This window comes from Trachypithecus francoisi, unplaced genomic scaffold (assembly GCF_009764315.1).
Source record: "Trachypithecus francoisi isolate TF-2019V2 unplaced genomic scaffold, Tfra_2.0 Contig00090, whole genome shotgun sequence".
Lineage (NCBI taxonomy): Eukaryota > Metazoa > Chordata > Mammalia > Primates > Cercopithecidae > Trachypithecus > Trachypithecus francoisi.
Window position 1 is genome coordinate 692,870 of NW_022680471.1, and position 21,022 is coordinate 713,891.

Genomic DNA, 21,022 nt, shown 5'->3' on the forward strand with positions numbered 1-21,022 from the left:
ACCTGGAACCCAAGTTCTAGCATGTGACTGTAGTGACAGCTTCAGCGATCTTAGAAAATGACCCCCTGGTAGCACTGATGATGAAGCTGGCGAGGTCAGAGAGCATTTGACAAGCACGTGGCTATGCCAGGCAGTATTCCAAGCACTTGGCATCTATTAACTCAATTTTGGCGTTAACTCCTCGTCGAAGTTACTATGGACAGACATGGAAGCCTCAGCAGAGAGGTTGAGCAATCTGCTCAAAGTCACACAGAAAAAAGTGACAGAACCAGGACTAGAAGCCAGCTGGTCTGTACATAGGATCTATAGTCTCAACCAGTGCGTCTCTGATTCTAAAAAAAAAAAAAGAAAAAAAAATGTTGAAGATGAAAGACAGCAAGTCTTCAATACCAAATTGAATACCAAACAGCTGGATTAAAAATTCACATCAGAAGCAGAAAAACAAAACTAATCTAATACCCCAGAGAAGCAATTCAATTTTGAGTCCAAACGTGAGTTCTTCCAAACACCGAGGTAAAGGATAAAACCCACAAATATAATGAGAGAAAAGATAACAAACAGAGAGTATATTTAGCTGAGACCAAACATGAAAATTCAATTGCTAGGGAGAAAAAAACAAATTGGGTCAAAGTAATAATCAAAGAAATAATTGAGAATCAGGTATTCTGGGCTGAATGGACAGAGATGTGTGTATTTGGAGTAGAAGAACTTAATGAATTTCAAGAAAATCAGGCCTTCAGAGCCCACCCTAGACATGCATTGACAAGTTTTTCAACGTAGAAGACCTAAGAACAGGCCTCTCACGGGCAGGACGAGTAATATACGATCTGGAAATGAACTGCATCAGGCTGACCTCAGACCCCTGTCCCACTAACCAGGGTATGGCAATATCCTCAGAGCTTCCAGGGGAATCTTTGGTGGACTAAGGCTCTACTTTTCCTTTTTTCAAATTATTACATCTTTCTCAAATAAAGATGGCCGGGCGCAGTGTCTCAAGCCTGTAATCCCAGCACTTTGGGAGGCCGAGACGGGCGGATCACGAGGTCAGGAGATCGAGATCATCCTGGCTAACACGGTGAAACCCCGTATCTAATAAAAAATACAAAAAATTAGCCGGGCGAGGTGGCAGGCGCCTGTGGTCCCAGCTACTCGGGAGGCTGAGACAGGAGAATGGCGGGAACCCGGGAGGCGGAGCTTGCAGTGAGCTGAGATCCGGCCACTGCACTCCAGCCTGGGCAACAGAGCAAGACTCTGTCTCAAAAAAAAAAAAAAAAAAAAGATAACAGGGACGTATTTTCACAAAACCAAGAGCTTAGAAAGTACTCCACCCAGGTATCCCTCTTGGAAGAAATACTTAAGGAAGTATGACAAATGGCAGAGTGATTGATATGGATGGAATGTTTGTGTCCTCCCAAAATTCACACCTTGAGACCCTAATTCCAATGTGAGGCTATTAAGACACGGGGCCTTTGGGAGGTAATTAGGTCAGGAGTGTGGAGCTCTCAAGAATGGGATTTGTTTCCTTTAAAGAAGAAACCCTGGAGAGATTATCTGGGCCATGTGAAGACAGCAAGAAGCTGGCTGTCTGTAGACCAGGATGAGAGCCATCTCCAGAACCCCACCATGTGGCACCCTGCCTGATCCTGGACTTCCAGCCTCCAGAACTGGGAGAAAGAAATGCCTGCTGCTCAAGACCCTCCAGTCCATGGCAATTTGTGATGGCAGCCTCAGCTGACTATGGCAGAGAAGAAGCAAAGACAAGAGCTCCAGATTGTAGAGGCTGGGGTGTCAAAGGGTTGGCCCAGATACGAAGACAGGAAGGAAGACACCGACCTGTGTCCACATAACCAATGTGCTCAGCTATAACTGCAAATGCAAATTTCCCATCTGTTATAACAGATGCATACAACAGATGCATATTCAACATCCTAATGGAATAGCAATGATAAGATCCTAATACTTTACTGCATGCTAATGTGAGAGGCCACTAACCACATGTGGCTCTTGAATGCTTGAAATGTGGCTCGTGCCACGTGTTGAAATGGTAGCATTCTGGATGTACCAGGTCAAATAAGATCTATTACTAAATTAATTTCACCTGTTCCTTTTACCATCTTTAAATTTGGCTGTTATAATATTTAGGATTGCATATGTGGTTCTGTTTCTACTGGAATATGCTATATGTTGCTTCCAATTAAACAAGAAAGACTAAGAAGTGGGTGGGGGTGGACACGTGGGCTGATGTTAAGAAGAGCAAGATTAATTCTGTTTTAAATAGAAATTCTCAAATTGCAGTTCCATTCCTCACTTTAATAATTAAAAAATAAACATAAAGGTAAACTTAAAAGTTATTTATTAGTACAATTAAAAACAGAATGTACATTTTTCAAAACAGCAAATAAAAGTAGAAGAGAAAAAAGCAAACCGTGGCGGATATTCTAAAGATGGAAAAGCAGCTGAAACAGGAGGAAAACCTCCAAAGCAGAGAAGACCCTGAAAATGGAGGATGAGGAGCGAAGTGGCCAGTTCGAAAGGACAGGAAATTTCACCAGATGTTTCCAATTAGATGAAAACATTTCTCAAAATGATTTATAAAATAAAAACCGAAATAAGGTAACTAATGTCACAATTAAACAGTAATGGGAGGGAGAAGAGATGTCTCCCCGGTCCCAGGGCTGTCGCGGCCCACACAGAGCTTCCTATCCCATCCTCCCCACAGGGTGACCCACACAGCCTAGAAATGGGGACTCCCACACTAGCAGGGCCCCCACATCCCACAGGATGAGCCAAAGGGAGGGCAGCCTGGCTCAGGATGCCCTGAAGATACAGAAACCACGTTCCCTTACAGAGTCCCACCCAGTGGGGAGACGTGGGCACTTGGCTAGGCCAGCTGGCCAAGGGCTGTGGGAGATGGGTGGTGAAGGGCAGCAGGATCTGGGAGCCCTAGTGTGAGAAGTCCCCTCCCAGTCCTTGTGTGGTGAGTCCCCCACCCCCCAACACAAACACATCCCACCCCCCTTCACAAGCAGGGTGGAGGCTGCACACACACAGTCGTGGGGCTCAGGGCAGGGCAGCCTCAGACCCAGGACACAGAGAAGGCTGGGGACAGCCCTTCCTGCCCTGCCCACTCCCCTTGTCCTGGTGGTCAGGCTGGGAGCTTGCAAAGGAAAATGACAGTGACAAGGGGCTTGTGCCCTTCCGTCCTGGGAGCCTGTGACACTCGGACAGGGACTTCTAACTCTGTATTGCATTTGCACAGACATGCCATGGAAGCTGTGAAGGAATAAATGACTGCCGGGACAAGTTAATAGATACAATGGTTCAAAGGAAAAGACCAACTCAAGAATTAAGGAATCATTACCAACAACAAGGGAAGGTTACGGAAAATTTCCAGTTATTCTTAAGAATTAAGAAGTTGCGTCGGGTGTGGTGGCTCATACCTGTAATCCCAGCACTTTGGGAGGCCAAGGCAGGCAGATCGCGATGTCAGGGGTTCAAGACCAGCCTGGTCAATGTGGTGAAACCCCATCTCTACTAAAAATACAAATATTAGCCAGGTGTGGTGGTGCATGCCTGTAGTCCCAGCTATTCAGGAGGCTGAGGCAGAAGAATAGCTTGAACCTGGGAGGCAGAGGTTGCACTGAGCTGAGATTGCGCCCCTGCACTCCAGCCTGGCGACAGAGTGATACTCACTCTCCAAAAAAAAAAAAAAAAAAAAAAGCCAGGTGCGGTGGCTCACGCCTGTAATCCCAGCACTTTGGGGACGCCAAGGCGGGTGGAACACAAGGTCAGGAGTTCAAGACCAGCCTGGCCAAGATGGTGAAACCCTGTCTCTACCCTGTCTCTACTAAAAATAAAACAAATTTACTGGGCATCGTGGCAGCCGCCTGTAATCCCAGCTACTCAGGAGGAGAGGCAGGAGAATCCCTTGAACTTGGGAGGTGGAGGTTGCAGTGAGCTGAGATTGCACCACCGCACTCCAGTCTGGGCAACAGAGCCAGACTCCATCTCAAAAAAAAAAAAAAAAAAAACAGAAAAGAAAAGTAGAAATTTCTCCAGGGATTCCAGTTCTGGAAACCTGTTGGTGAGATTGTTTGACCCATCATCTTGCTGAAAACAATTGAAAACAACAGGAAGACTCTTCCTAGTCGCAACAGGAAACTGGAAAAGGAATAAAGAATTACGGGATTACAGACCCAAATCGAAGGGAGGGGTCTTTGCCCTTTGTGCGCCAGGGACCTTCCTGGCCAGTTCATGAAAGCTCTGGAGTTTTCGGATGAGTAAAAGGAAAGCAACTATGTGAGCATGTGGCTGTTACACTGTGAAAAGCGAACTGGCGATATAGCGATACAGCATGTGTAGCTTGTGTAGTTCCCTAGGGAACGTGCCTGGTGGAACCCAGCAGGTGCATCTTGCACTACCGTAATTATGAAACAGCCGTGGCCGGAATGAGGTTTTGAGCATTTGCAGCCAGCGTCATGTGACGCCACGCATTTCATTCCTGTTGGTGACAAAGCTGCAGGTGCCGCTGTAAGTTTTGTCTGCTACATTCATAATTGATTGAAACACTACATTTCAGTTAGAGGTTTGGGAGAATAAAGATGCATTTTTTTTCCTTCTCATCCAAGGTCACAGACCCCAGGTGAATGACTCTTGCTCTAACCCATAGCATTTAGAAACACCCAGAATTCACTTTGTTCTTGAGGGCATTCGCTGGTCTGCCAATTTTAAATTTAGGATTGAATGGTTCTGCAGGATGAAGAGGACAGAAATCAAAGCCAAGAGCCCCCCTCGTGGTGGGGTCCAAAGGAGACCATCCCTACATGAAGCTAGAGACTGCACAGGCTGCACCCTCAGAGAAGAGGGAGTCAGAAGTAAGCATGAGCTTATGTCCATTCCAGAGGCTGCTGGCTGCCTGGGGACTCAGCACACCCAGAGGAGAACATCCTGCCCCAATAAGCCTGTCCTCATTGTGCATTGCAGCCCGAACCAGCACCTTTTGGGTGCCCCACACACATCGAAGCCATGAATTTAGTTGAAGGTGGTCCTGGAATCAGAGGGTTCCTCACATAAGGCAAAGCAAACACACCTGTCTTAGAGGCCTCAGAAATGCCCACAAATACTTTTCAAGCATAAGGGTGGTTACTCAGCCACAAACAGCAAAGCACACAAGGAAACAGGACACCATGAGTGAGAACTGGTGGAAATGACAGAAAACTGAAATGGACCCACAGAGACTTCAGGCATTCGGATGACCGTACACAGACTGTCCAACAAATATACACAGATACTTTGAAATAAGAGATCAGCTCTAAAATATCTTCCAGGAATGAGAAATATTTGTTTTATTTAATAAGAGAGGGCTGGTGAGAAGATGGTGAGTGGGGGGTCAGACAGTCACAGAAAGGAGAGAGAGGGAGGAGCCCAGGGAGAGGCCAGGCCCGGTGGGTGCAGGGCATTCATAGAGAAGGGCACCCCCGGGACCTGGAGACGCTGAGGCTGGCAGGGGACCCCACAGCAGCAGACCCCGCACAGCGGGAAGTTGGGACTGCCTCCGCCCCTGGTGCTGTCAGCCTGGATGCAGCTCAAGGCCAGAGACCCAAAGCTCCCACCCCACACAGCACATGGAAGTTCTTCCCCCAGGGCTTGCCAGATATGTAAAAAAGACCTCTGAGAGGGCACAGTGGTGACTCTATTCGCTGACAGACTGATCACACACATGGGGCAGGACACAGCGACCACCGGCCGGCCAGGATGGAGATGAGGGTGTGGGAAAGATGCATGCCTGGAGGGAACTCAGCAAGAAGGCTCAGCATTGCTGGCTGGAGGTGTAGTGGCTCTGGGGAGAGGAGACTCAGACAGGGCTCAGGGCTGCAAGGATTTTCGGAAGTCAGAGATGGCCCTGGAGCAACTCTGGAGAAACGGACCTGTCCATCAGCAGCTGGACTTCTGGCCTGAGGAGAGGCCGCAGCATGCGGAGGAGAGACGGGAGCACGTGGGGCGGCAGAGGAGGGACACACAGGAGGCCGGGCGGCAGCAACTGGCCTGGCAGGAGGAGGCAGGGGCACAGCAGGAGGGGACGGGCACACAGCAGGCGGGCCTGCACACAGGGCGGCAAAGGAGGGACACAGAGGAGGAGGGTCTGCAGCAGGAGGTGGTGCAGCAAGCCGGCTGGCAGCTAGACTGCTGGCAGCATGAAGTGGAGCCCCCAGAGCAGACAGGCACACAGCAGAGGGACTTGCAGCAGACAGGCTTGCAGCAGACAGGCACACAGGAGGACTGCTGACATGGGGAGGAGGTGCAGCAAGCTGGCTGGCAGCTAGATTGTTGGCAGCATGAAGAGGAATCCTCAGAGCAGGTGGGCACACAGCACATGGGCTTGCAGCAGACAGGCTTGCAGCAGACAGGCTTGTAGCAGACAGGCACGCAGTAGGACTGCTGGCAGGGGGAGGAGGTGCAGCAAGCCGGCTGGCAGCTAGACTGCTGACAGCATGAAGAGGAATCCTCAGAGCAGGTGGGCACACAGCACACAGGCTTGCAGGAGACGGGCACGCAGCAGGCCTGCCGGCAGGGGGAGGAGGTGCAGCAAGCCGGCTGGCAGCTAGACTGCTGGCAGCATGAAGAGGAATCCCCAGAGCAGGTGGGCACACAGCACACAGGCTTGCAGCACACAGGCTTGCAGCAGATGGGCACGCAGCAGACCTGCTGGCAGGGGGAGGAGGTGCAGCAAGCCGGCTGACAGCTAGACTGCTGGCAGCACGAGGACGTGCAGGAGCTGGTGCAGCCTGATTGGCAGGGGCTGGCCTCACAGACCGCCTAGCAGCAGGGGCTAGACACACAGCTCACTGGGGTGCAGACCAGGGTCAGGCAGGGGGCCGGGGCGCAGCAGCTGGGGGTGCAGCAGGGGGGCTCGCAGCAGCTCTCTGGGCAGTCGTCCACCTGCCAGGAGTCGGTGCAAGTGCTGGAGCAGACGGACATGGTGGATGTGGCCATGCTGAGGTGCGGAGGAGGTGAGCTGGGGGAGGTGTGAGTGAGTGAGTGAGTGAGTGGTCGTGCCTGGTGTTCTGAGTGGTTGGAACCTTTATACCCCTCTGTGTTGATTGTGCTACCCCTGACTGGCTTCGAGAAGCCTTCCTTTTCCTTGTTGTTGTAGGCACTGTTGTGTTAGTAGTGTTGGTTCATTGTTTGTGGATGTTCTGGTTTGTGAGGCTCCTGACTGGAGTTGGGTCTTCCCTAATGTGGGTTTGTCCGTAGATAAACCAGTAGAAATATATTGATTGCATCAAAGCACACTCCAGAAGCAGGGACACTGGCAATGAGGCGGTATTCTGGAATTGACAGCCCTCTGCTCCATCCCAGGAGAAGTTTGCACTTATAAAAGACTTCTGCACCTAAGGAGGGATGCGGTTAGGAGAACCTCAGCACCTAAGGAGGGATGCGGTTAGGAGAACCTCTGCACCTAAGGAGGGATGCGGTTAGGAGAACCTCAGTACCTAAGGAGGGATGCGGTTAGGAGAACCTCAGTACCTAAGGAGGGATGCGGTTAGGAGAACCTCAGTTTCTCGGCCTTGAGGAGAGGGAGAGACGTGTTTGCTGTGGACAGGTTTGATGATGCTCCGTCGTCCTGGCTGCACGGCGAGATCCACCCTGTGGGTTGACACTGCTGGTTGTCAGTGGGAACCGTGGGGCGTATCTCTGCTGGGGGTGAGCCCCGAGGCAGGTGTGAGGGAATAATGTCTTCCTGAGCAGGGATGGGCTTACAGAGAGGAGCAGGGAGGCAGCTGCAGGCCCAGCCCAGCAGGGATGGAGATGAGGGGCAAGCACCTTTGTTTCATTTCATGTTGAACTGTTATGGGACCTTCCCCCAGTGGTGTGCACAATAGTGTTCACACCTCTCACGTCTCGGGCAACATCACCTGCAATGGTGTCCTTGGGAGCTCCAAGGTCTCTTCCCTTATGGGCCAGAAAGTCATCAGAATGTAGTAGCTCTACTGTTGTCTCCTGGACATTGTCATAGTAAATGTACAAATAAAAGGGTCTGATTGCAGAGCCTTGTCTCACAAATACCTATACACCTGTGTGTGTCAGCCCATGCCTGTGCTTGGGACCATACCTGTGCCCTAGTAAGCCCCCAAAGTTCTCATCATGGATCCCTCATCTCCTCACTCTATGATCACTATTTTCTACTAAATCTTTGAAATGGCAGGGCAGAGGCTCCGATGATGCTCCAGGCTGCCGATCTCTCCAAAATTAGGCCAGGGCTCCACTGAGTGCTTGGTGGGGGCCCACAGGCTGCAGGGTTTGAAGCCTCTGACCTTTGATGGGTATGGCTAAGGGCTCTGTGGGAGGACTACCCGGCAAAGTCAGGCTACAGTGGAAAAATATTATTTCATAGAAATAATAGCTTGACACAGACTGGCAAACTGGATAAGAGTCAAGACCCACTAGTGTGCTATATTCAGGAGACCCATCTCACTTGCAAAGACACACTTAGGCTCAAAATAAAGGAATGGAGGAAAATTTACCAAGCAAATGGAAAGCAAAATAAGCAGGGGTTGCAATCCTAGTCTCTGATAAAACAGACTTTAAGCCAACAAAGATCAAAAAAGACAAAGAAGGGCATTACATAATGATAAAAGGATCAACTCAATGAGAAAAACTAATTATCCTAAATATATGTGCACCCAATACAAAAACACCCAGATTCATAAAACAAGTTCTTAGAGACCTACAAAGAGACTTAGACTCCCACATGATAATAGTGGGAGACTTTAACACCCTGCTGTCAATATTAGGCAGATCAATGAGACAGAAAATTAACAAGGATATTCAGAACTTGAACTCAGCTCTGGGCCAAATGGACCTAATAGACATCTATAGAACTCTCCACCCCAAATCAACAGAAGATACAGTCTTCTCAGTGCCACGTGGCACTTATTCTAAAATTGACCACATAATTGAAAGTAAAACACTCTTCAGCAAATGCAAAAGAATTGAAATCGTAACAAAGTCTCCCAGATTACAGTGCAATCAAATTAGAACCTCAAGATTAAGAAACTCACTCAAAACCACACAACTACATGAAAATTGAACAACCTGCTCCCGAATGACTCCGAGGTAAGTAACGAAGTTAAGGCAGAAATCAAGAAGTTATTTGAAACCAATGAGAACAAAGAGACAACATCCCAGAATCTCTGGGACACAGCTAGAACAGTGTTAAGAGGGAAATTTATAGCACTAAAAGTCCACATCAGAATGCTGGAAGGATCTCAAATCGACAACCTAACATCACAATTAAAAGAACTAGAGAAGCAAGAGCAAACAAATCCAAAAGCTAGCAGAAAACAAAAATCAACTAAGATCAGAGCAGAGCTAAAGGAGATAGAGACATGAAAAACCCTTCAAAAACTCAATGAATCCAGTAGCTGGTTTTTCGAAAAAATTAACAAAATAGACCACTAGCTAGACTAATAAAGAAGAAAAGAGGGAAGAATCAAATAGATGCAATAAAAGATGATAAAGGGGATATCACCGCTGATCCCACAGATACAAAAACTACCATCAGGGAATACTGTAAACACCTCTACACAAATAAACTAGAAAATCTAGAAGAAATGGGTAAATTCCTGGACACATACACCCTCCCAAGACTAAACCAGGAAGAAGCCGAATCCCTGAATAGATTATAGCAAGTTCTGAAATTGAGGCTGTAATTAATAGTCTACCAACCAAAAAGCCCAGGACCAGATGGATTAACAGCCAAATTCTATCAGAGGTACAAAGAGGAGGTGATACCATTCCTTCTGAAACTATTCCAAACAACTGAAAAGGAGGGACTCCTCCCTAACTCATAAGGCCAGCATCATCCTTATACCAAAACCTGGCAGAGACACAACAAAAAAAGAAAACTTCAGGCCAATATCCCTGATGAACATTGATGCAAAAATCCTCAATAAAATACTGGCAAACTGAATCCAGCAGCACATCAAAAAGCTTATACACGGCCGGGCGCGGTGGCTCAAGCCTGTAATCCCAGCACTTTGGGAGGCCGAGACGGGCGGATCACGAGGTCAGGAGATCGAGACCATCCTGGCGAACACGGTGAAACCCCGTCTCTACTAAAAAAATACAAAAAACTAGCCGGGCGAGGTGGCGGGCGCCTGTAGTCCCAGCTACTCGGGAGGCTGAGGCAGGAGAATGGCGTAAACCCGGGGGCGGAGCTTGCAGTGAGCTGAGATCCGGCCACTGCACTCCAGCCCGGGCGATAGAGTGAGACTCCGTCTCAAAAAAAAAAAAAAAAAAAAAAAAAAAAAGCTTATACACCACAATCAAGTCAGCTTCATCCCTGGGATGCAAAGCTGGCTCAGCATATGCAAATCAATAAACATAATCCATCATATAAATAGAACCAATGACTAAAACCACATGATTATCTCAATAGATGCGGAAAAGGCCTTCAATAAAATTCAACATCCCTTCATGTTAAAAACTCTCAATAAACTAGATGTTAATAGGACATATCTCAAAATAATAAGAGGTATTTATGATAAACCCATAGCCAATATCATACTGAATGGGCAAAAGCTGAAAGCATTCCCTTTGAAAACCAGCACAAGACAAGGATGCCCTCTCTCACCACTCCTATTCAACACAGTATTGGAAGTTCTGGCCAGGGCAAGCAGGAATACTCAAATAGGAAAAGAAGAAGACAAATTGTCTCTGTTTGCAGGTGACATGATTCTATATTTAGAAAACCCCATCGTCGCAGCTCAAAAACTCTGTAAGCCGATAAGCAACTTCAGCAAAGTCTCAGCATGCAAAATCAATGTGCAAAAATCACAAACCTTCCTACACACCAACAATAGACAAGCAGACAGCCAAATCATGAGTGAACTCCCATTCACAATTGCTACAAAGAGAATGAAATGCCTAGGAACAGAGCTAACAAGGGACCTGAAGGACCTCTTCAAGGAGAACTACAAACCACTGCTCAAGGAAATAAGAGAGGACACAAACAAATGGAAAAACATTCCATCCTCACGGATAGGAAGAATCGATATCATGAAAATGGGCATACTGCCCAAAGTAATTTATAGATTCAGTGCTATTCCCATCCAACTACCACTGACATTCTTCACAGAATTAGTAAACTTTCCAAAATCATTGAAAAACATTAATCTACACATCCAGGACCTCAGAAAACTCTAAGGTGGAGATACACAAAAGATATGCAAACAGACATATCATAGTAAAAATACTGAAAGTCAAAAACAAGGAGAAAATCTTGAAAGCAGGAAGAGAAAAACAAGTTATTTATAAGAGAACCATAAGAAGAGCAACAGTTGACTTCTTATCAGAAACAATGGACACTAGAAGGTAGTATGATAGTACATTCAAAGTGCTCAAAGAAAAAAAAAGTCAACCAGAAATTCTATATCCAACAAAGTTATCTTTCAGAAATGAAAGCAAAATAAAGGCATTCCCAGATAAATCAAAACTGAGGGAATCTTACTTGCAGATGCATCTTACGAGTCATACTAGAGTTCTGCAGACCAAAAGCAAGTTAACTCCAGACAGAAATTCAAATCCACGCAGAAAAACAAAACAACAGTAAAACTAATTATGTAATCATAAAAGGTAGTACAAATGCGTTTTTTCTCCTTTATTCTCTTAACTGCTTTTTAAAAAGCAATATAAAAATGTGTATTTGGTATTGTTTGGCCTATAACAACAATACCAACAACCTTTACCTTTTAACATGGCCCTCAGGCATGGTGGTGAAAGGGCTGTTCAGTGTTCCTAAGTGCAAAAAGGCTGTGATGTGCCTTATAGAGAAAATAGAAATTTAAACATATAGAAATGTGATAGATAGAAATATAATATATTTGACAACAATAGTACAAAGGAGGTACATGGAAACAAAGCTATATTGTGTAAAGGAAGTTACTGAAGATAGAATGTGAATCCACAGGAAAAAATGAAGAGAATCAGAAATGATAAAAAAAGCTAGTATAACAAATGATATAAATATTTACTTTTTCTTTCTTCTCTAAGCATTTTTAAAAGCCATAAAATTATAGAAAGTAATAAGTATAACAATATATTGTTGGGTTTTAATATCTGTAGATGTAATATATATAACAATAAGACTACAAAAAGGGCAAAAAGGAAAAGATTTGTATAGGAGCAATCTTTTTCCATCTCACTGGTATTAAGTTGGCACAAATCTGAAGTTGATCTTGATAAGTCAAAATAAGTATATGGTAAATCCCAGAGCAACCACTAAGGAAAAATGAAAGCAGTGTCATGGAAAAACATTAAAGAAATCAAAATGCTACTTTAGTAAATATTCACTTAATGTAAGAGAAAGTAGTGAAGAAAGAATATAAGGACAGTGACAAAAAACAAAAACCATAAAACCACAGAACCATATAAAACATATGGGAAATAAAAAGTAAACTAGTAGACATAAATCCAACTACAGTTGATTTTCATTGTTAGTAGTAATTACATAAAGTCATTGCAAATACTGAATTAGGAAATAATATACCATTGTTCCTAGGGGAAATACAGAGTTTGGTTCTTGTAATCCTCTGGTCACAGTTTCAACTATCAACATATAATCTTGTGTTATATGTGTTTAATAATTATTGTTTATTCATTAACATTGAACTTGGCCAACAGTACTACAACTTATGCCTTAACAAAGCTTCTCTAATATACTTATTTTCTCTGTAAGGCACATCACAGCCTTTTTGCACTTGGGAACACTGAACAGCCCTTTTACCGCCATGCCTGAGGGCCATTTTAAACAGTAAAGACACCCAAAAAATCACAAAAATGTGAAAATGTGGCATTAAGTAGATTACAAAAAAAAATACTTATTTACAATATGAGAGCTGAAGCAAGAATGCAGAGTGTGCCTTGTTTAACCTCATCTGGGAACATGCATTTTGGGAGACTCAAAATTCTCACTACTCTGTGCATGTCAATAAATGACCACAGAAGTGCCACCAGTATTTCTTTTGAGATTACAAATTAATTTTAGAGAGTAGCTGAATGTGCAAATACAAAATTCATAAAAAATGAGGTCAACTGTATATCAATAATAACATTAAATGTAAATAGATTAAATAACCCAATCAAAAGGCAGAGGCTGTCAGACTGGATTAAACAGAAAATAAGATGTAACCAGATGCTCTGTAAAGTAGGCATTCTTTATATTCCAATATACAACTAGATTGAAAGTAAGCAGAAAGAGATAAATTCTACAAACAACAACCACAAGAAAATTGGAGTAGTCCAACTGCTCTCCGATAAAATAAATTTTAAAACAAATATTGTTATTAGAGATGAAGAGGAACACTTTATAATATGAAAGGTCAACCTATCATGAAGGTATAATAAATAGAAACATGTGTGCAAATAACAGAACACCAAAATACATGAAGCAAAAGCTGACAGAAATGAAGGGAGAAATAGACAAGTCAACAACATTAATTGAATAGTTCAACACTGTAATTTCAACAATGGATAGAATAACTAGGTAGAAGATCAACAAGGAAAAGGAAAACTTGAATACAATAAACCAGTAAAGTCCAGCAGACATCTTTAGGCTATTCCACCTGATGACAGCAGAATATACATTTTTTGAAATGCATATGCAGTATTGTCTAGGATAGGACATATGTTAGGCCATAAAATAAACCTCCAGTAAATTTAAAAGGACAGAAATAATGCAAAGTATGTATTCTGACCACAATAAAATAAAATTAGAAATCAATAATAGAAAAAAACGGAAGAAACACACAAATATGTGAAAATTAAACAGCACCCTCTTATATAACCAACCAACAAGTTGAAAAAGAAACCAAAAGGAAAATCATAAAATACATCAAGATGAATGAAAATGAAACCCAAAATACCAGAACTTATGAGATGCAGGGAAAGTATTGCTTAGAGAGAAATGTATAGTTGTAAATATCTGTATTAAGAAAGATCTCAAATCAATAACCTAACCTACTTTAAGACGCTGGAGAAAGAAGAGCAAACTCAAAGCAAGCACAATGAAGGAAATAATGAAGGTTAAAGCGGAAATAAATAAAGAATTAAACCAATTCTTTACAAACTCTTTCAAAAACTAAGAAGAAGTATTACTTCCTAATTCATTCTATGAAGCTAGTATTATTCTCATACCATAATCACACAAAGACATCATAAGAAAAGAAAACTACAATACCACTATCTCTCATGATACGAATGCAAAATACTCAACAAGATACTAGCAAACTGAATCCAGCAACATAAAAGAAGAGTTATACACCATGGCTAAATGGGATTTATCCCTGGGATGCAAAAAATCAACTAATGTAACACAACATATCAACAGAATAAAAAACAAAAATAGCATTATTATAACAATAGATGCAGAAAAAGCACTTGATAAAATCCACCATCTTTTCATATTAAAAACACTCAATAAGATAGAGTAGGACACTTGCTCAATTTGTTAAGGGCATCTATGAAGAATACACAGTTAACATCATACTTAGTGGCAAAAAATAAAAAGCATTCATATTGGAAAATAAGAAACAAATTATCTCTATTCACAGATGACATGATCTTATATATAGAAAATCCTAAGAAATTCAGTAAAAAACTGCCAGCTCAGCAAGGTTGCAGGATACAAAGTCAACACACAAAAATCAATGGTATTTCAGGCCAGCTGTGGTAGCTCACATCTGTAATCTCAGCACTTTTGGAGGCCCAAACCAGCCTGGCCAACATAGCAAAACCCCATCTCTACTAAAAATACAAAAATTAGCTGGTCATGGTGGTGTACACCTGTAATTCCAGCTACTCTGGAGGCTGAGATGGGAGAATCGCTTGAGCCTGGGAAACAGAGGTTGCAGTGAGCCAAGATTGCACCACTGCATTCCAGCCTGGGTGACAGACTGAGACCCTGTCTCATAAATAAATAAATAAATAAATAAATAAATAAATAAATAAATAAATAAATAATGGTATTTCTATATATTTGCAATGAACAAGCCAAACATGAAATTATTTATAATAGCATCAAAAAGGGAAAAAATACATAGGACTAGATTTAACAGAAGAATTATAAAACTTACACTCTGAAAACTATAAAACATTGTTTTTGTTTTGTTAAGGAAGATGTAAATCAGTGGAAAAGCATCTTCATGAATCTGAAGTCCATGATCCACTCATGTTAAAATTGTTAGCATGACAATACTCCCCAAGTCAATCTACAGATTTGTCCACTCTCAAGCTAACTTCTCTGTAGAAATTCACGAGTTGATTATAAAATCAATATGTAATTACAAGGGACCCAGAATAGCCAAAACAAAATTTAAAAAGAGGAACAAAGTTGAATGACTCATAGTTCCCAATTTAAAGATTTACTACAATGCTACAGTAACCAAGACTGTGTGGTACAGATATATAGACAGACAAATGAATGCATAAAGTAAAATTGAAAGTCCAGAAATAAACCCACATATCTGTGGTCAATTTATTTCTCACAAGGTTGTCAAGACCATTCAATGAGGAAAAAACTATCTCCTTAGCAAATGGTATGGGGGCAACTGAATATCTACATACAAAAGAACAAAATTGACCCCCTACCTCACACCGTATACAAAAATTAAATGGACTGAAGACTTACATGTAAGTACCAAAAATACAAAACTCTTAGAAGAAAACATAAGGGTAAATCTTCATGACCTTGGATTTGGCATTGGATTCTTGGATATGATACCAAAAGTACAAGCAACAAAATAAAAAATAGATAAATTGAACATCAACATGGTTTAAAAGTTTTGTGCTCCAAAGGACTCTACCAAGAAAGTAAAAGAAAAACCCATAGAATGGGAGCAAATATTTGCAAATCACATATCTGATAAGGGGCTCATCAAATATATAAAGAATTCTTTACAACTGAACAATAAGAAGTCCATTAATCCATGAAAAGCTGGGCAAAAAATTTAAATGAACATTTCTCCAAGGAAGATGCACAAATGGCCAGTACATACACATGAGAAATGCTCAACACCACTGTTCATCAGGGAATTGTACCTCAAAACCATAATCAGACACCACTTCATGACCTTGAGGATGGCTATAGCCAAAAAGTCAGATGACAAATGTTGGCAAGACTGTGGAGAAATCACAACCATTGCATACTGCTGGCAGGAATGTAAAATGCTGCCAGCGGCCGGGCGCGGTGGCTCAAGCCTGTAATCCCAGCACTTTGGGAGGCCGAGACGGGCAGATCACGAGGTCAGGAGATCGAGACCATCCTGGCTAACACGGTGAAACCCCGTCTCTACTAAAAAAAACACAAAAAACTAGCCGGGCGAGGTGGCGGGTGCCTGTAGTCCCAGCTACTCTGGAGGCTGAGGCAGGAGAATGGTGTAAACCCAGGAGGCGGAGCTTGCAGTGAGCTGAGATCTGGCCACTGCACTCCAGCCCGGGCAACACAGCAAGACTCTGTCTCAAAAAAAAAAAAAAAAAAAAAAAAAAAATGCTGCCAGCAAGTTTGGTAAACGGGCTGGTGGCTCCTCGAAAAGTTAACCACAGGATGCAGGCTTCCACTCCTAAGTGCATCCATAGGAGAAATGAAAACACACGTCCACACGAAAGTGCACACAGGAATGCATGAATGCCTGTAGTAACGTTATTCTTAACAGCCAAATGGTGGAAGCAATCTACATGTCCACCAGCTGAGAAAAGGATAATCTCACTGTGGCAGGCCCATACCATGGAGTATTACTGGACTGTAAGAAGGAATGACGTGCTGACACAAGCTGCAGCATGGATAAAACTTGAAGACATTCTAAGCAAAAGAAGCCAGTCACAAAAGAAATACACCCTACGATTCCCTTTACAAGGAACATGCAGGAGAGGCAAATCCCTAGAGACAGAAAGGAGCGTAGTCCGTGCTTAGCGCTGGGCTGATGCAGGGTCCAAGGTGATATTTAACGTACGGGTCTCCTCTGAAGTGAGGAAAGTGTCCTAAAATTGCTTGTACATATCTGTGAATCTACCAAAAACCATCAAATTGTACACTTTAAATGGGTGAATTGTAGGGCATGTGAATTACATCTCAATAGAGCTGTTAAAAAGTCCGAGGCATGGCTGGGCACGGGGGGTCACACCTATAATCCCAGCACTTTGGGGGACTGAGGCAGGAGGATCGAGACCAACCTGGGCAATATAGTGAGATCCCATCTCTACACAATTTTTTTTTTTAATTCGCCGGGAGTGGTGGCACACAACTGTGGTTCCAGCTGCTTGGAGGCTGAGATGGGAGGGTAGCTTGAGGTAGCTGCAGTGAGCCATGATTGTGCCACTGAACTCCAGCCTGGGTTACAGAGCAAGACTCAGTCTCAAAATAAATAAATAATATTTTTAAAGTATGGTGCATGACAGAAAATAGAAAGATAAAGCAGAAAACAGAACCAGTCTTTTAGGTGGTCCACGTATTGGAGTTGTCCACATAATGAATATTGGAGCCACGCTCGAGAAATAGCTGAGAAGATGAAGACTTTAACCTGAACATTGGAAGTTATATTAAAAAAATGGAAGTTATGGAACTGGAAAATATTGACACTGAGAACTCAGTGGTTGGGGTTTACAGCAGGTTAGAAGGAAGAGGAGAGAGGAAGGGTGCATATGTAGAGACCAGCACGGAGTCACACTCAATGGAATATTGCACAGCCAGAGCAGCCACTGCTGGAAGAAGGGCTTTCCTTTCTTAATCAATGATGCTGAATTGGAAATGCAAATTCATTTTTATTTACTTCAGAAGGACCTGCTGCACAGATATGATGTGCACTGTCCCAGAAACCATGGGGAGGGGACAGAGACAGACATTATTGTCTTCGCTTTCCAAACCAGTAGGCAGAGGATGGAATGGGGCTTACCTGTTAGATTTGGGATTGACAGTGCTTCAAGTGTTAGATAAATGCGTCTACAAAGTGTACCTTTTTAGATGTGATTTTATTGTTAGCGCTTCCTGCTAAAGGATGTCAATGTAAAAACTCTGAGCACTAGACCCTCAATTGCAGGAACTGGCTGTGCAAACCCCTAGCAAATGGTCACACAGACTCTCACATACTGCCAGTGACAGGGACCTCATTACCTAGCAAGGCACGCCACTCTTGATCCCAGAGAAACCCAGAGAGTCCTTGACAAATGCCGCCCCTCAACCTGTGCACGCATTGGACCTGGGAACCTCACAAGGGAAAATCACGCTATTCTAACACGAAGCGCAGCAGGTGCCACTGACCTTGGGTGGAAGACTGGGAACTCTCAAGGTTACAACGATGGAAAATTCTTCAGGGAAGAGGTCACACTGGGAGAAAATCCTGGATGCAGGGAAGCTCATGACGCGGGGGGCAGCTGCCGAGAGCTGGAGTCCCCGGGCACCGTGAACCTGAACTATCCTGATTCCGCTTGTGGCGCCATCAGAAGGGACCACCTCCGCCAGGATGTCCAGGGGGCGCAGGTCTGTGGCAAAGAAATCACAGGTAGATTAGGCCAGGACACCCCCAAAAGTGGATACCCATGACAGCCAACGTGTATGGGGCATCAGCATGGCTGGCTCTTTACACAGCACTGCAGCCCGGTTATCTCTGTTTCAGTGGCGAGAAAACAGAGGCACCATGAGGCGTGCCCGTGTGGCCTCCCCCACTCCTCCTCCTGCTCCTGGGGGATCTTGCATCACTGCCTCTGAGCTGCAGGTGACATTCCACCAATGGCTGCTGTTTTCAAGTCGGCAGCCAGGCACTGTGCAGGGTGAGCTGTGGAGGATGAAGGAAGGAACGCATGGCACCACCACAGCCATGGGGACCCCAAAGGAAACGTAAGAAGTGGCTGGGAATGAGACCAGCAGGACCAGTCTCCTGTCTGTGGCCTCCCTTGGTTCCTTGCGCTGCCCTTGGGCACTATGGGAGACTGGAGCTTCCGTGGAGCTGGCGGTGCCTTCCCCTCATCCCCCTCTGGGCATGCCGGGGGAGCAGATAAGCTCCTGGGGAACCTCGGATTCACAGTTCAAAGTTGGTGGGAACATACTAGATGGGCTGGCCTGGCCTCCTCTGAGGCCGGGTGACAGGGAGGAAAATGGGGAGCGCGGAGGGCATTTGGGGCTAGCAGAGGCCTGCAGACCAGATCCCTGGCCCAGGCTGAGTGGCTGGGAGCAGAGCCTGAGGCTGATGCCTGAACCCTCCTCGGCCCGGCCACTGCAGCTGGCCCCAGCCTGGGTAAATGCCAGGGTGTGGCTGAATGAAGCAGGTGTTCCCGGAGCTGTCTCCCTTGGTCTGTCAGTCTTGCTGAGGGGCCTTCTGCCTCAGCCTGGCATGGAGGTGTCGAGTCAGTCCGCTCTGGCACTCAGCCCTCCAGGTTCATCTTCCCCCACGTGCCTGTCCTGGCTGGCATTGTACAGGGAATATCATGGCTTTCCTGTAAAGGTCCTGGAAGGGCTTTGGTCAAAGATCTCCAGCAGAGGCCTTCCTCCCACACCTGTCTGCGTGTGGCGGGGCCCCAGTGCGCAGCTGGAGAGCAGGACTCCAGTCCAGGCCAGGAGGAGGCAGCCCTTCCTTGCACCGCCATGTGCTCGCAGTGCCACAGCTGCAGTGACACTCGGGTCCTCTACGTCCTCCAGAGAGTGTGAGCACCTGGGATGGAGCAGGTCTGCAGAAGAGCATACCTAGAAAAGCATCCCCGTCTGCACACAGAGTGTGAAGGGCACTTCTTTGTTAGAAAAACCAGATGTGACCCAGACGGGCAGTGCAGGAACAGCCGGCAAAGCGGCCGTGAGCATCCTGGCTGCAGGATGCTGCCTGGGCCCGGGGCCAGGCACAGAGTGGGAAGATGTGACAGGACACACCATGGGCCAAGGACGGAAAGGACAGAGGGTCCTGTGGTGGGGGGTGTGTGACCCACAGTACCGGAGAGTGTGGGGACACACAGATGGGGGGAGCACTGTGAAGAGGGTGGCCTGCTTTAGGACAGGAGAATGTATTATTATTGTTACTATTTAAGCAATTAAACACAAAAGGTAGAGTGTGAGGAGGCTTTGCCGCTTCCTGGAAAGACCCTGTGCTATAAAACATGCCACGACATAGGGACAGCAACAGTGGACACTGTGTGTAGAGAGGTCTTTGTACAGGGACCACCCCCGAGGGAGGCAGCTGTGTGTGTCTGGGGGGTCCCAGGCTGACTCTGGGAGGATGCTGGCATCTCGGTGTGGAGGGATTCTGTGCCTTAGGGCTCTGATGTTGGCCCACGCCTCAGGCTGGCAGGGGTGGGGGATGAGACTCCATATTCTGTGGCGTTGTGTCCTGGGTCCCCTGGAGAGAACGGGTCTCTAACTAAACCCCATGCACCCTACCGCCTCTCCCCCCAGTCTCAGAGAGACCCTGCTACATAGCACTGCCTGGTGCTGGGCTCACCCCCGGGGGTTTAGCTGGAGCACAACCAGGGGCCACCTCCTCATTGAGGAAACATGGGAGCCACCACCCAGAAGGTGTCCTGCCCAGCACTCAGGATGAGCCTCTGCCCTGCTGAGCCCAGGGATAGACAGTCAGCCCATCACTTGCTGGGCTTTGGCAGTCAGGAAACAGAATCCTGCCCATCCCAGCAAGAGCCTCTCCCTCCACTGTTTAATTAAAATAGCCTCTCCCTGGCTCCGGACCCCACGCTTGCAGTCCAGCCAGGTTTTTTCTGTGCCTCTCAGCCTCCTGGGAGTGGAAACCCAAGGGCAGATGAGTCCCTGACACAGCCTGAGCAGTGCTGGGTGGGGGCCGCTGGAGGCTGACCCGCCCTCACAGCCACCTTGTGGCGCATTCTCCTTGGCTCTATCATCTGTGAGACATGGCTCCAGAAGCCTGGAATTATGGAGTTTTAGAAGGGACTGCAGAGATTAGCTCATTCACAGCCTCAGGCACAGGCCGGGTACAGCCACCGAGGATGGAGAAGGAGGGGGCCGAGTGCTGCT

The 21,022-nt window shown here is 45.5% G+C and overlaps 1 protein-coding gene and 1 pseudogene across 2 annotated transcripts in view; both read right to left on the reverse strand.

The window, feature by feature from the left end:
• Window positions 1–18,529, reverse strand: part of TSPEAR (thrombospondin type laminin G domain and EAR repeats) — an 82,640-nt gene extending 64,111 nt beyond the window's left edge. The window contains exon 1 of the mRNA XM_033231119.1: window positions 18,314–18,529. Within this exon, the coding sequence (XP_033087010.1) occupies window positions 18,314–18,412 (99 nt within the window). The 5' untranslated portion in view covers window positions 18,413–18,529. The remainder of the gene's footprint in view (window positions 1–18,313) is intronic.
• On the reverse strand, window positions 5,681–7,089 carry LOC117095090 (annotated as a pseudogene). Its single transcript, XR_004441823.1, has one exon. The product of XR_004441823.1 is annotated as a keratin-associated protein 10-1-like (transcript).
• Window positions 18,530–21,022: the final 2,493 nt, after the last annotated feature.